This window comes from Dysidea avara, chromosome 7 (genome assembly GCF_963678975.1).
Source record: "Dysidea avara chromosome 7, odDysAvar1.4, whole genome shotgun sequence".
Lineage (NCBI taxonomy): Eukaryota > Metazoa > Porifera > Demospongiae > Dictyoceratida > Dysideidae > Dysidea > Dysidea avara.
In genome coordinates, this window is record NC_089278.1 from 32,177,345 (window position 1) to 32,192,677 (window position 15,333).

Sequence of the window (15,333 nt, forward strand, 5' to 3'; positions counted from 1 at the left end):
CCGGCTTCGACGCACAAAATAGGGATGAGCCTATTTTGCTTTTTTTCCCACCTATTTTTCTTTCCAGCAATTCTTTTATTTTTCACCTATTTTGCTCAATATTTTGCTCGGGTTTTTTCTATTTTGCTGAGCATCAGTAAAAATTAATTGCAGTATCTCAAGCTTGCAAGCATGTGTGACTGCTCTATTAGAATATTTTGTACATAGTGACTGCTCTATTAGAGTATCTCGATCTTTTGTCACCATTTCCTATGAGCTCATGTTATCCTAATTATGCTAATACCATGCGTGACTGTTCTATTAGAGTATCTCGATCTTTTTCATACAAAATGTGCTAAGCTGCCATTCCTTGGTGCCCATTTTTCCAATTTTCCACCTATTTTTCCAGCATTTTGCTCTTTGCTTTTACCAACGTATTTTTCCAAAAAATTTTCCGGCAAAATCGGCGCATCCCTAGCACAAAACTTCGTTAGGAGATATGGCGATTTTAAGTAATCATTGTGTAATAACTTCCCAGTGCCTACAGCTGTGCAAACAAAATTTGCACCAAGTATGCATCTATTTACTAGCTATCACTGAGTGGGTGTATACATTTCTGATACCCAAATTTAGCCCTGTTTTGGGCAGCTTTTCTCGAGTGGGTAATAATATCACAGGTGATAGTAATAGGGTGGGAGGGTGGGGTGGATGGTGGTCTTAATATACGGGTATAAAATGGAGTAAGAAGACGATTGGAATCCAGAGGCCAAGTTTGGGCTCTCCATGGCCCTCAAATCACTCCAAATTGACCGAGAACACTATTGGTGAGCTCTCTGTGAAGTCCCAGCTCACTACACGCCATTATCACAAAGCCATGGCCATTCAATGGCGCCAATCTCCCACTCGTGGCTTTGACAGGGTCAGAAGAAAGCTGCCACAGAAACCAGACTTGCCAGTCCTGAAGGAAGTACAGTGTGGAATGTGATAGTGTATTAGGTAGGGTCCGCAATCCGAAAATTCAACTTTTACAAATCGATCCCCCTACCATTGTGGGATGTTCATTGTGGTATCCCATTGCTAGATACACCATGAAACCGGAGGCACGATTGTTGTCTTCACAGAAATATCGATTTTAATATTTCGTGAGAAGCAAAAATTATTTTTAAAATTTCGTGCTCCACACAAAGAACAGGATAGAACTTGCTGCTTAGCTAGATATTATCTAGAGTTGATGTAGTTAAAAAGTACGCACAGTAATAAGCAAATAACTCACTGGGTTCTAGGCACAGGGTTGCTTTCTCTCAAAAAGCAGAAAACGAAACACAAATTTTCGAATTCAAACTGCCCTACCAGCCAAGACAAGAAAAGCCAACTCTTCCTCATAGTGATGTGATAAGGTTGGATGCATACAATGGCGGATCCAGGATGGGGCATTTGGGGCAAATGCCCCCCCCCCCCCCCCCTTCAAGAAATTGCATACGAGATCGAGATACTCTAATAGAGCAGTCAATTACTCTAATAAAGCAGTCACAATGTTCATGAACATCCCACAATGGTAGGGGGGTTGATTTGTAGAAGTTGATTTTTCGGATTGCGGACCCTATATTAGGCCAGCAATTCATTTCTGGTAAAAACGTAAGTTTGATTTTGTGTGTGTGGAAGCCTTGTTATGTGAAATCCGGTCACATTTAATATTAAGAGAGGCATCACGTGAGATCACGTGATCTAACAATACTACAGTTAGCTTGTTTGGCTGCCTCTTGCTACTCCTTGTGTTCCATGGGTTGGTAATAAAGTGTGGGCCTGTTTTCAAGCGTCAATTGGTAAGTTACACTTTATATGGGCTATAATGTATTCATGTGTGACTGAATTTGACAAAACCCGGCTTCGACGCACAAAACTTCGTTAGGAGATATGGCGATTTTAAGTAATCATTGTGTAATAACTTCCCAGTGCCTACAGCTGTGCAAACAAAATTTGCACCAAGTATGCATCTATTTACTAGCTATCACTGAGTGGGTGTATACATTTCTGATACCCAAATTTAGCCCTGTTTTGGGCAGCTTTTCTCGAGTGGGTAATAATATCACAGGTGATAGTAATAGGGTGGGAGGGTGGGGTGGATGGTGGGGGTGGATGGTGGTCTTAATATACGGGTATAAAATGGAGTAAGAAGACGATTGGAATCCAGAGGCCAAGTTTGGGCTCTCCATGGCCCTCAAATCACTCCAAATTGACCGAGAACACTATTGGTGAGCTCTCTGTGAAGTCCCAGCTCACTACACGCCATTATCACAAAGCCATGGCCATTCAATGGCGCCAATCTCCCACTCGTGGCTTTGACAGGGTCGGAAGAAAGCTGCCACAGAAACCAGACTTGCCAGTCCTGAAGGAAGTACAGTGTGGAATGTGATAGTGTATTAGGCCAGCAATCCATTTCTGGTAAAAACGTAAGTTTGATTTTGTGTGTGTGGAAGCCTTGTTATGTGAAATCCGGTCACAAATATACTCAAAATGTGGCCTGTCAGCTTTCTTGGCTGCACGACATACTACTGTGTGTCTTGAAACAAGAGTCTTAGTTGCAAAATTATTGTGTTGCTTAAGTTTGCTTGAAGATAAAGTACACTCTTTTAATTGTACAAATTTTGCGTTGATGAATGTGTTTATTATAACATTACATATACACCACCAAAATAGAAACTTGCTAGTGATCATAGCTAGGTATTTTTTAAATTAATGGAATCAGTTATGTAAAATAGAATAGCAAATGCTATAACCTCTTTGTGTGGCACTTTTATTAGTATACTTCACCAAGCATCTACAATCATTTGAGGCTTTTATCATACAAAATGAACAATTCTTGAAGCGTTTGCCAAATCTATATACTCATTATCCAGATAACTACCGTAGAGTCTGGTTGTTAAGCGAACGTATGTATTAAGGGCATATTACCTGTTAAGCGCATACCTGTTTCTCGTACTTAATGATGGTTGATGAATGCATGTGGACGAACACGAAATTCCAACATAAGATGGAGGAGCTATACAAGAGAAGAAATGCTAGAGGTTTGCTAATAGTGTATAGTGCAAAATTTCATGAAGTAGAAAGCCAAAATACATGCCTTTACTATACTGACCAAGCGAGGCAGTCTTCTCCACACGAAGGATTCAGTACACTAAAACTGGACTCAAAATATTGGCATATATGTAACGACTGAAATTCACACCTCCCTAAGAGAGAGTGAATCCATAAATAATCACGATGAGGTTTATTTATTAGGCACATGCGCTTAACAACTATATGTTGATCACAATATTTTTTTCAGGAACTTTTTTAGGCACATGTACCTAACAACCAGACTCTACAATACTTTATTTGCAGTTTATTATGACTTTTAGTTTATTGGTCACTATCTTTATTGTTGACCTTGTGAATGAAATTAACATATTAAGGTATGTCAGTGAAATTATTGCTACCTTTATCACTTTTAAAGACCCAAGTTCCCCAGTTTCTGTTATGTTGCAGCCTTTAACAAATGAAGTTGTTTAAAGGTGTTGAAATGGTCACTTTGCTAATGATATATTTATCAAATTGCTAGTGATATGGTGTGTTATTTAATTATAGTTCGCCTTGTTAATGGTCCAACTAGCTATGAAGGTAGAGTGGAGGTGTATCACAATGGTGAATGGGGTACAGTGTGTGGTTATGGATGGGACTTGAATGATGCACAAGTTGTATGCAGTGAACTGGGTCTTGGAAAAGCAGTTAATGCTACACGCTCTGCATACTATGGACAGGGTAGTGGTCCTATCCGGCTTGTTTATCTACGTTGTGCTGGTAATGAACAAACAATTGGAGACTGTACACACTCAGGATGGGGAAATTATTATCATTATTGTAATCATAGTGAAGATGCTGGTGTGAAATGTGCTGGAGGTATGTGTTTATTTTGCATTATCTTTATTACACATTATTGATGTTGAATTTATCCCTGTGTTTACATTATACAGTACATCTAAAATGTTGACTTTGCTGTTTAGCTACACTGTATGCATAACTTATATGAAATGATCTGATCATTCTTGTTTTGTGATTATAGTTACTTTTTTTGTCCACCTAATAATTTGTGTAACTGCTATATAGTCATGAAATTTTGTACTCGCCTAATATTTTGTGAAATACATAATGTTTAATGGTAGAGACTTCTAAGGCTTGCATTTTTGTGCTATCATAAAATATTGACTGGGAATCCCGAGTGATATTCTCAAATAGATTTTTTAAATAGTGAAAAAGGCTTTGTAGAAGCATTTTGTTTTGCTTTGAGGTGCATTTGAACTTTATCCGACCAGCCTGATTGAAGATAAAAGAAAACAAAGGTGCAGAGGGCACACATTTGTCGGAACTCCCAAAAGGCACATGCCACTGATGAGGTTGTTATTGTGGCATAAAATGGTGGCCATACACTGCTTCATTTGGCCTCCAGCATTGTGACTGTGGTCAGGCTGGCAGACAAATATTTGAGTTTTGGTTTTTTTTAATTCTGTATCTGGCCTGCTGTAAGTGTTTTCTTGTTTTTAATCAGTGCTGTATTTGATGTTAGATGGACTATTATTCCGTAAAGATGATTTTTGTCTTGTAAGATGTCTCTAGAATGATTTTAAAGGAAGCATTTTAGGTGGTGCACATCAGTTCTGGGGTGATCCCTATTCCCTACTTATGATCACAACTTTGAAATGAAATTACTGTTGACTTCAAATATTTGGAAACAAAGTTGTTCCTACCTTTAATTTGTAACCATGTTTTAATGGGGTAAAGTAATACCTCGAGTAGATAAAGTCAGACAAGAATGATACATTTTCAATATACAAATGGTCATAAAAATCACCAAATGTCAAATATGCGATGGCACCATATCCAATAATGAATGACATTGGAAGCACAGTAAGTGATGCTTTTCTCACAAAGTGCACAAAGTGGTATGCTAAAAGCCATAATGGTACATTTTATAACTACTTCACTCTAAGCTATAACATATTAGCAAGAGTCTTATTATGGACTCTTGATATTGGCTACTGTATGTGACTGAAGTTAAGCTAATGTCCTTCTGTTAGTGTTTCTTATTGTCATGAAAGTAAATAAAATTCTTACACTCGTATGTTACATTGTGATTACTGTTCAGTAAGCAACACATCTGTTTTTTTTCTTTTGTCACCACTCATATCATACAGTACGATAGTAACTGTATAGTAGGGACCACAAAGGAGTAGGCGTGGCCCACGAAATAATATCACCCAAAAACCAGCCTCAATTTTCCCTTATGACGATGAGGCAGTATTGGTGAGGTAAAACTAAGCCCAAACCAGCTTTCAGACCAACCCGAAACGCTTTCAACAAGTTGCTACAGAATTTTAAAATTTTTTTATTCGACAGAATTTTCTACTAACTGACTAAGTAAGTAACTGACTGACTGAATGATGCCTTCAGACAAGTGTAACTCGATAACGGCTAATGCTACGGGCTTGATTTTTTCACTGTTCGACGTCGCTTCTGCCTGACAGGTGCCTTTTGGCATACCGCAGTACGTACAATGCATTCTTCATGGACTTACCAGTGTCCTCCTTTGTGTCCCATTCATCTTTGCTGACAGGGAAATGTGTTGATTTGGCGCGAGCACGTGATGGCTTCCCTTCGAAACGGAAATAGTCTGTATTTTTCATAGTGGCTATTTTGATTGCAGAGGTGCTTTTCAAACAGTTCTTGATTCGTATTGCTGTGTAACGGGTTGAACATAGCCGAGAGCGAAGCGTAATGGATACTTCACCTTTCAGACGATAATTAATAAAATTGGGGTGCGGCACCATTTCTTTTGGTATGCGTAGATTTTAGGAGTGTTTCCAGGAAAGTTCTTGATTCGAAATGCTGTGTAACAGGTTGAACATAGCTGACAATGAAGCGTAATGGATACTTCACTTTTCAGGCGATGATTGATATAGCCCGGGTGCATTCGCGGTTCCAATTCAGATACGGTATGCATGGGTTCACCAGTCATAATAAAATCATTTACAAAAAAATTAACAAACAAGTACACAAAAATATTTGGAATTTTCAACTAGATTAGGGACCATAGCACATCTATAAAAAGTACTGATACAAGTTGGAGTAGTCCATGACAGTAAAACAATAAGAAGTGTTATATCCCTACTGTGCATTTCTGTTATGGTATCTTGAGCACAGTAGGGATATAACGCTTCTTATTGTTTTACCGTCATGGACTACTCCAACTTGTTTCAGTACTTTTTATTGATGTGCTATGATCCCTACTCTAGTTGAAAATTCCAAATTTTTTCGTGTACTTGTCTGGAATAAATTTTAATTTTCTAACATTTCATGTATATTACTACTATGTTAACACTCCCATACATTACTGTATGAGCAGTACCTTTTCTAGAAATGCTGTTCTAGAAAATCAATTTAATGTGTAGCTACACCACTACTGTTAGATTAAGTCTAAAGGAGTGAGATAATTAGCATGCTTGTCCAGCTAGTAAGCATAGGAGAATATATAAAGGCTATGCACTGTGTATGTAGGACACCTGCACCACAGAGCCAGAGGTACCAGGTATTAAGTGGAAAGCATTATGAACACATGCGCAGAAATAAAACTGTGTGTACTAGTTGAGTTAACTGTAGCCAGTGGAATAAGACTCGGTCCCCTCCCAAAACCCACCCCCTAGGATTAGGAGAATACATTGGAAAGATGTATGTATAAACCAATTACACTGTTATAAGAATGATAGTAAAATAAACAAACTTTATAAATAGGAAAAAACTTATGGTGTGGGATTATGGAATTGATTCTATCAGAGGAGGAAATACACAGACGTTGAAGGGAGTCTTCTTTGCTAGACTTGAGTGCATTCCAAGAGTAGCTCTTCCATCCCAAGACTATATTATTTAGCTTAGCGTGTGATAGTGCAGGGTTTCATTAGGATTGTTATGATGGCCTTAGAAATTCCTGTGGTTTTAAAGTCAGGAACCCCCAGGTATTTTGTCCCCAAGTCTCACGTAATCAGAGCCACGATTTGTAGCTGAACCTGCACACCTACCAAAACAACCACCATCATTAGACAGTGGTTGACAAGTAAGCAATATCAGCTTGAGACAAATGGTTGATTGCAATTCTATTATTTACCAACCAATATTAACCCATGATACACTGATGTCCATTGGTGACATCATGGAAATAAATATAGTGAACTAGTGGTACACCAGGTCAGGTAATCCAGGTAAAACGGGTCATATTTTGTCCAGGTTGTCTCGGTCTGATCTGCTTTACAGTTTATCTGGGCCCAACTTGGATTGGATCATAATTATGTGAAATTAATAGCGTTATATATTTAGTTTAATGATGTGGAGGTGTGTTAACATGTCATAGTCTAGTCATGCTGCAGCCCAGCTACTTTTGTGAGCCATGCCCACTTATTGGGATTAGTGTCTGGTGACCCAGTTTCAATGTTGTAATGAACATCTGCAACTATAGTGGTCTTACTGTAAATCTAATTGTTCTGTGAGCTGTTTGTGTAGATGTTGACGTAAAATATAATTTAAAATGTTTCATGCTAGATAAGAAGACCTTACATCGGAACACGTATGAAAGACTTTATGCTAAGCTTTGTCAGCACTTTCATTAGCATAAAATGCATTGTGAAGTTATTCATTAGGTGATATAAAAGGAATGGTTTTACTGCATCTTTGCAATATTGCATGTGTAACAGAATAGCTCATCTGATAGTTAATGATCTACATCTCCTGCTGAGTTTTGTCAATATCATTTTATTGTAGTGCTTGCTACAGTAACCATGTTTGCTAAGAAACGCTGGATAGTGGTTAAGGCAACAATAGTGTCTGTGCAGCTATAGCTGTGTAGTCATCTAACTTGTTGCTAGCTAGTTCAGTATAGCCTATAAGTGCAGTATATCAAAGTGGTGACCATATCTTGGCTAATATTGCATCTTCATTCAACATCAGCCATTTTTTTGCCACACACTTTCAGCTGTTTTGGCTGTAGATATAGACCACTGTAATAAAGTTTCTTGATTGTGTACTATTTACATGAATATTATTTCACCTGTAGTTCGTCTTGTTAATGGACCAACCAGATATGAAGGTAGAGTGGAGGTGCATCACAATAGTGAATGGGGTACAGTGTGTGATGATTTCTGGGACTTGAATGGTGCACAAGTTGTATGCAGTGAACTGGATCTTGGTAAAGCAGTTAATGCTAGACACTCTGCATACTATGGACAAGGTAGTGGTCCTATCTGGCTTGATGATCTACGTTGTGCTGGTAATGAACAAACAATTGGAGACTGTACACACTTAGGATGGGGATATCATAATTGTGATCATGGACATGATGCTGGTGTGATGTGCGCTGTTCCAGGTATGTGATTTTCTTTGCAAAATGTTGATCAGTAGCATGAACAAGTTCCTGTATTTTATTAATCCTCAAAATGAATTAAATTTTTGATTTAATGGGAAGTCTATTGGATTAGTGAATCACTTTCGTTATAAATTATCAATAAATAAATACTCTAATTAAGTGGTCAGTAATGTACACCTTTATCAAACATATGGATCACCACTCAACATCAAGTCCAATTAATAATTCTGAAAGTGGTGGTGAGAATTTACTGCAAGGCTGCATAATATGTTAGCAGTCCTTTAGAAGGTAATAATAGCAAATACTACAACAATGACAAACTTAAGCGGTATCAGCACAAATTGAATCACTGCATGCACCTCAATTTCTGTAGTGTTATCTTAACCCATGTTACATATGTACATGTTGATGCAATGATCTAGGAAGATAAGAAATATGAATAAACATCATACAGTATGGTAGTGCTCTAGTAGGACTCATGAAGGTTTGCACATTCCAATGAATAATATTGACTAAACACCAGCCTGTTCACAGTGCCTTGACAGTATTGATTAAGCTTAAAAGTGCCTTCAGTGTGACCCAAAACATTTCCATTAAGTCGTTGCGATAAAAATTATTTGCGGATGTTTCTACTGACTGACTAACTAATTACTATCTGATACCTTCAGACAAGCATAATTCAATATCAGCTTAGGCTAACGGCTTGATTTTCTCAATGTTAGATTTCACTTCAGTCTGACAGATGCCTTTAGGCATACCATCATATGTACATGCAATACATATATCACGGATTTACCTTTATATCCCATTTCTTTTCATTGACAGCATAAGGTGTCAAATTCTGGTAATGTACCGATGGCCTCATTTTGCCTATCATGTAAGAACACAAATTTAGCACTACATCTGTAAGAGTCAAAGTATGCAGATTGGTTCTGGGATAGCTTAACATATCATGTGTCATGTGTAGAGCTGTGTAATGGTAATTACATACTCGAAAAATGTGTGAAACAGCTACATTGCTTATTACTAATTCATGTAGGCGATTGTGTTATGTCATACAATATAGCCTCGTACATCTGGCATAGTCCTTTATTGCGGTGACACAAAAGTTTACTAATATAGTGAATTATGTTACAAAAAAATTAACAAAGAAGTGTAAAGAAAAACTTGAAAGTTTTCAAGCAAATAGGGACCATCATCATCTGAAATGTAAATTTCATCGTTGGTTTAGCCATGCTGACTTGTTATTTATCATACAGTATGGTAGTACTGTATATTGAGATCATGGAGGTTTGCAATGTCTTATAAAAAATATTTAACCTCACATCACCTTCATAGTGCCTTGGCAGTATTGGTTAGGTATAATCAAGCCCAAAAGTGTTTTCAGTGTGACCTGAAATGCATCCAATAGGTGACTACAAAAATATATTCAGTGGAATTTTCTACTGACTGACAGACTGTCTGACTATGCCTTCAGACAAGTGTAACTTGATAATGGCTATATAGAGCTACAATATGAAGCTTTAAATTAATTCACTAATGACGCACTCATAATCATCACTGACTTGCGTATCTATAGAGAACATTACAACCTCATATCATCTAAATCTTATAAAACACTTAGATTGCTCCGATGTGTGTTTGGCCATACAATTGACATCTCTACGAAGAGAACTCTTTACTTAGCACTAGTAAGATCTCAGCTACGGTGGAACCTCAGTTATCTGAACCCCTTGGGACCAGGGAGTCTGAATCTCTGAAACTGTGCATAAAAATAACTTAATAGCATAAAGAATATTTTTTAAATTACCAGTATTTCAACTACCCTAATAGAACAGTCACTACTCTAATAGAGCAGTCATTTCTGTAGTTTAGTTAACTGAGAATCCGGATAAGTGGGGTCTGGATAACTGAGGTTCCACTGTACTTTACTTTATTGCTATTCCCTTATCCCATCTGTATGAGTCTATAGTTCTTTGTGATATCTCCACTCTTGAATGAATGCAGCACAGAATCTCCCAGCATCTATATTTCTAACTTCAAAATCTGACTCTGTATGTTACATACTTATGATCACTATGACATAGCTACTTTTCTTTATTTAAATTTCCATTAGACTACTTTATTGATAGTCAGAAATACAAATTTGTCACCACTCCACAAGATCTGCTAGCAATAAACTTAAACATACAACAAACAAACAAAGCATCATTTAGCATAAAGCATCAATTATCAGCACACAAAGAACTGAAGCAAACACTGTACCTTGGTAGGCAAAAGAAAAACACTAGAAGCCCCTCTACCAAGTACTCAAATTTCAAACACATCGGATTATTGATGGAGTTATACACACTTAAACTCACAAAGGTAATTCTCAATTATTGGCACATGTACTTAATTATCCACACCCCATTAAGAGTAAATAAAGCTTCAAATATCAGTATTCCAACAAATTCCTATCTTTAAGATTACCCTATAATTTTGAAGAAAAAAAACCAACACATACCACACCTTTTACTTAACCGTCCCTGAATAAATCACAATAAAAATCTTATTACTATCAAGATAATTATGAACATTTACAACACACCATATGATTATGCTTAAGTATGCAACAACTGTTATAAGGCACAATATAGACAAATAAGTTCTCTTCAACATTTGTCAGTCAATACTTCTGTGTAGCAGTCTTCATGGACCCATCACTGGCACACACAGTTTACCCACTAAAAACCTGTCTCTTCAGCCTCATACATACAGAAGCACACACAACATTAGTTGATACTTTCCATTAAACCATCTTACCGTTGACCTAGTTGGGCAAGCTGACTCAATTTCATTATCATCATCATTGTCATCATCTTCATAGTCTGATGTCACCTGTCCCTTATCAACATTATTAACAACATTGTTTTGCCTTTTTCAGGACCTAGATTCCTGTTCTTTATTCCTAGCAGCTTTTTTTTTTCTTTTACCAGCCTCTTCTTATTTCAGCTACTGCTTTTTCTAGCTGATACTTCTTCTTGCTCTCTGGCAAAACCTTCCTTGCTTCTTTCTCTTCTTTCTACTTTCTTTTCTTCACGTTCAAAGATAATTTGAGCACACGTCTTACTAGCTAGAATCCTTGCACCAGTCACACAACTAGAACTGGATGTTTTTTTGCTTCACTGGCACATACTGCACCAAGTTCTTACTAATATGCTTCAAATTTCCTTCATGCTCAGGAGGAGAAGGCACAACAAATTGCTCACCTGAAGGTCTGACTGGTTGCTCTGTTAGATGGTCTTTAACATGGGACATCAGATCTTGGCATCGCCAACAATGTATTATCTGCAGGTGTCAATACCTTGCACATCAGTTTGCTCTCCAGATGGTCTGGCTGGTTGTTCTGGTATATAGCCTTCCACAGGGGGTACCATGTCTTGCATCTCTAAAAAGCATTATGTCATTGTGGTGACATGTCTTGCCTTTGGTGACTGTTCTATATCAGCAGATACCTTTTCTTCTTGCTGTTCTACAGCTAAAGAAGTAACAGTGGATGAATTTGTTAATCGAAGTCTGACTGTGAACTTTCATTGAAATAGCAGCCAAATGTGGAGCCTTAGATGATGATAGTTCCTGAAAATGGTCTGGATGTCAGTCTTTTAATCAAAGCAAGTACTGGAGATCAGGAATATAAAATTGATTTTCATATCGTCTTTCAAAACATTTTTCTTCCACAGAATTAAAGATTGGTACTAAAGGTTCAGCATCTGTGGTACTAGTAGAAGCAGCTTGGCCACCAGCTGGGCATACCCAGGGGTGTTTCCAGGGATTTCAGGAAACACTTTTGGATTTTACACACTACTCGAAACATTAGGAAATTGAAACTTTAGGATTCCAGAATCTGGAATCTATCATGGAACAGGACACATTTTAAACTTTAATCTATAGTTTTTCACATGCATGATAGCAACACTAATAGCACTGTTGTGAATGATGATTTTGGTGAAAAGATCGAGATACTCTAACGAAGCAGTCATTCTATATAAACTACTCTAATATAACAGTCACTTAGCTGTAATGGAAACTTCTTGATTATAAGGCAAGCAAAAGCAAGTCACACAGAACGACTGAAATTTCAACAGCTAGCCATACTGGCAAAGGGCATATGCAGGAATTTTGAAAAGTGATTTGGGTATATGCCACTCCTTCTAACTGTCATTGTGGGTATCATGGTATTGTTTCATATCTCATGTGAAAGGGGTGAAAATCATACTTGGTAATTACCTTACCAAAGTTCCTTTGCAGAAACCTATGACAAGCACCATGCCAATATTGCTTTAAAGGTTTAAATACACTAGCATCAAGAGGCTGGCCATCTAATACTAGTAACTGCAACTGCATGTTTTAAGAGAAGCCAACTAGCTATCCATAAATAACTCAGTATTTACCCACCTTTTATCACTCAAGTCATATCATGTGCCAGAGACCTCTCCTTTCATCCATTCATAGTTCATGCTTTATGCATCAAATATCATGTATGGGGGCATGGCATGTCCAGTGGTACTGACACAGGCTATCACTGTAACCTGACTTCTGTTGCCTGATTTTCTACAACATACCTTATTTTGTCCTCTCTTGACAATGACTTTGGGTGGCCGATGATCCAATGGCATGCCAGTTTTGTCTACATTGTTGTATATCTGGCTTAGACTATTTAACAGCTTCTCCTTAGTCATCACATCTTTTAGCATTGCAAAGTACTCTGTCATTGTTTCTTCATTCGAGTATTCCATCTTTACAGCTTTTGGATCACTCTTACTTAAGTTAAGGTCACTTTGCATGAAATGGTAGTATCACCCATTTGATAATTTGCTGTTTCGATCTGTTTTCAGCACGCCTTTCTCTCGAGCAACATTTTCAGCTATGGTTAATACCTATTTTCTAATCTTTTCTTATTCAGCCTTTGCCGTATCAACCAAAACACCAGCAAATACAAATTCTTCTCTGGTTAGATGAGGCTTGGGACTAGTGTTGTACCAATTCCCACTTTTTAGGCAAAACCGATATCCAATATTTTTACCCTATTTTACAGATAGTTAACCAATACCCAATTGTAGGTCTCTACTCAAGTTACACTTGTGCATACTCCACTAAAAGTATAGCTGATGCTGTGAGGTTGTACACTTACCTCAACTCAAAGTTGCTAGTCAGACTAGTGGGCTAGGGCTCCAACCATCATTGTTTATTTTTATGGTTACCACAAAACATAAACAAATTACGTACGTACATGCCAGAGCCTTTGACACCAGCCCTCCAGTGGGGGTACTGCAGCTGCTGAAACTGAATAGACTAATAATCTGTTGGCCACAGCCCATTACAACTGATTTCTGATTATGGTAAAAACAGATAATTATCAGCTACTGTGATTTGATATTCAATACAACTCTACTTGGGACCAGGTTTTGTACCATGGACAACTTTGTGAGGTATTCTATCTCCCAATATTTGTCATGGTATGCCAAATAGTTTTGCTGCCTCAGTCGTCTTCAAATGTTTGTGGTAAACTGCATCGATGGCTGAATTCATATCTTAATCTCTTCGTTTAACCAGGTGCCAAACCCATTGTTAATGTAGCTGGAGTGGACAAAGACTGTGGTCGACCTCTACATCACTTCTCACCTTGTGCAGTTCCTTGGGAATTCCGTTATACCTAGCAGGTTTAACATCACTGTTCTATAATATGTTTAAATGTGTATATAACATTAAATACAATGCAGAAAATTACCTGTGACATCTTCACCACACATGATGCCACATGTCTTTGCCAATACAGGATCCATAATTGCACAGAAACTATTCCAGTCACTTGTGCCAATAATTGAGTTCAGGATACCAATAATTGATTAGTTCCAATAATCGAGAGTTTACACAAATTACCAGAGCTCAACTTGACTCAGCCATCAAAACACAGCTAATCAATACTTTTGGGTAATATTTAATGGATAACTTATCATGATAACCTGCACAGTTTTCATTTTATTTTTCGTTGCAGTATCTGTTCAAACCATCCCCAGCCATCAAACTTTGAGTAGGTAATGTAATAATGTGTTGTCTGGCCACTGGTACAAGTTACCAGCAAACTTTTGGTTTTTATCGCCATAAGGCTGTGAGGTTGGTGGGATCAGCAGTTCAGATTTGATTCCAAGAGTGCCACACAGTTTACATGCTTGTGTTGTATATTGCTATAGCATGTAGTTGAGCAGCATATAAAAAAAGAATAAAAATTAATGTTTTCTTCATGTTTTGTGTTCACAGTGACATGTTTCATCAGTAATAGTCATCATTTTACCAAGGAATTTCAGAGTGATACCTATACAAGAATCTTATATAGTTGCAAAATTATTTTGTTGCTTAACTTTTGCTTGAAGATAAAGTGTATTCTTTATAATTGTACAAAAATTTTGTGTTGATGGGCATGTTTATTGTAACATTATAACACCACCTAAATAGATCATATACACTTGCGGTTGTGTCTAACTGCAAAACAACCAAACCTCCTCTTTGATGTCGGCAATCTCGATCTTGAAACAGTCAACGTGGATTTGCTTCACTGCTTGTGTGCTAGTTACTAGTGACTAGGGATGCGGCGATTATGCCAGCATAATTTCGGGCATAATAGGTATGTATGAGAATCAGGAATTATGCTAGCATTTTGAGGTGATTATAAAGCTTTAACAGTAGGAAAATCTGCAGATTGCACAATTCCGTTTAAAAAGATCGAGATACTCTAATAGAGCAGTCAGAAACTCTAATAGAACAGTCACTGAAGATTTTTTACTCTAATAAAGCAGTCACATTGAAATGAAATACTCTAATACAACAACCAGCTAAAGAATTCAAGACTATTTGAAGCTTAAACATCAATG

General features: G+C 37.4%; 1 protein-coding gene across 1 annotated transcript in view; it reads left to right on the forward strand.

Annotated features, from left to right (window-relative positions):
- The window catches only part of LOC136261181 (uncharacterized), a 156,029-nt gene that overhangs the window by 55,382 nt on the left and 85,314 nt on the right, over positions 1–15,333 (forward strand). The window contains exon 6 of the mRNA XM_066055154.1: positions 3,604–3,915. Coding sequence (XP_065911226.1) covers positions 3,604–3,915 — 312 coding nt within the window. The remainder of the gene's footprint in view (positions 1–3,603; positions 3,916–15,333) is intronic.